Source organism: Phyllobates terribilis, unplaced genomic scaffold (assembly GCF_046119375.1).
Source record: "Phyllobates terribilis strain yellow unplaced genomic scaffold, ASM4611937v1 Scaffold_4773__1_contigs__length_57331, whole genome shotgun sequence".
Taxonomy (NCBI): Eukaryota; Metazoa; Chordata; class Amphibia; order Anura; family Dendrobatidae; genus Phyllobates; species Phyllobates terribilis.
In genome coordinates, this window is record NW_027367522.1 from 51,724 (window position 1) to 53,187 (window position 1,464).

Sequence of the window (1,464 nt, forward strand, 5' to 3'; positions counted from 1 at the left end):
TATATAACGACATCCACTAATTGTGAGCTAAAATTGTTTAAAGTCTAAAGTTGTCCTTTAAGCTACTTGAATTGTCATACTCCATTACCCTATTTTGTTGTTTCGATGTCATAGGAGAGGGTTAATGTTATGTACTTAAGAGAATATGAGGTAGTCTAGAGAATAATGGTGGAAAATATTACACAGAAAGAAAGCTGAAACCTGCACTCTGCTATTCCGATTGGAATGGAAAATGTATTCTTGAATCCGACTCCAAGTAAACTTTTCGGGCTCTCATCAAAGTAGCAGCATCACTTTGCAGGAGGATTAGGACGTCTATCATAGCTACTAGCAAACACGAAAAGTGATTCTGATTGAGTTTATGAAACTTTGTAAATAGCCATTCATTTATCATGGTTTGTTCACTTCTGAAGCATTACAATTCTCAAATAGCGTTAATACAGTATATGCACGGATCCTTCCTCCATTTTATGTAAGAGAACTGTAAAATATGCAACCAGCAGGATACCATTAACTGTTTCAAATCCAGACGATTGATTGTCGAACTGTAATTCCTTCATTCATTTCGGAGTACCTAACATTCAGATCTACTACACAAACTAAAAGCCCCAATGAAGACTTTCAATTCATTAACACAATTTCAGATCTCCAAACCCTAGAAAGGCCTAAAGAGATTCACAGATTTAACCGCTAGTGAACTTGGTTACAGCTTTGGTACCCTCGGAGACGGCGTGCTTGGCAAGCTCACCCGGCAGAACCAGGCGTACAGCAGTCTGGATCTCCCGAGAAGTGATCGTCGGCTTCTTGTTGTAGCGAGCGAGCCTCGATGATTCCTGAGCCAATTTCTCGAATATGTCGTTGATGAAGCTGTTCATGATCCCCATAGCCTTGCTAGAGATCCCGATGTCAGGGTGAACCTGCTTTAGAACCTTGAAGATGTAGATCTTGTATGTCTCGACGCTCTTCTTCGTTCTCTTCTTCTTCTTGTCTCCGGCGACGCCGCCTCCCTCCTTGGGCAGCTTCTTTCCGGCCTTGGGCTTCTTCTCAGCCGGCGCCTTCTCGGCCTGCTTCTCCTCCGCTGGCTTCTTCTCGGCGGGCTTCTTCTCGGCCTTGGGTGCCATCGATAAGGGTTTGGGTTGAGAGAAAGTAATGAAGGTGTAGAAGAGAATCAGAGACTTTCTTTGTAAAGGGATAAGACAAATGATGTGCTGTAGTTTTATGAATTTTAGAAGTCTGTATATATAGTAAAAGGGGTTGCGACTCTGATTGGTCAATTGGGTTCGGCACGGATAGATGATGTGCCAAGCTTTCTACGGCTGCGATTCGCTTTGGAAATCCAGTTGATGGGGATGGGACATGCAATTGCGGAGTTGGAGTTTCGTACGGCGCGGGGTATTTTTATGTTTTTGAGTTTAAAGTTCGCGGTTGGATTATGCTCCGTTAGGGGCAATGCAAAAAATCAGA

The 1,464-nt window shown here is 43.1% G+C and overlaps 1 protein-coding gene across 1 annotated transcript; it reads right to left on the bottom strand.

Moving 5' to 3' along the window:
- Positions 1–683: 683 nt before the first annotated feature.
- Positions 684–1,121, bottom strand: LOC141249573 (uncharacterized). Its single transcript, XM_073669683.1, has one exon. It carries the CDS (start codon positions 1,119–1,121, stop codon positions 684–686), a length of 438 nt encoding a protein of 145 aa, XP_073525784.1.
- Positions 1,122–1,464: the final 343 nt, after the last annotated feature.

What these genes read in the sequence shown, in the direction of transcription:
- LOC141249573 (XM_073669683.1), bottom strand. Translation starts at nt 1,121, where the DNA reads ATGGCACCCAAGGCCGAGAAGAAGCCCGCCGAGAAGAAGCCAGCGGAG.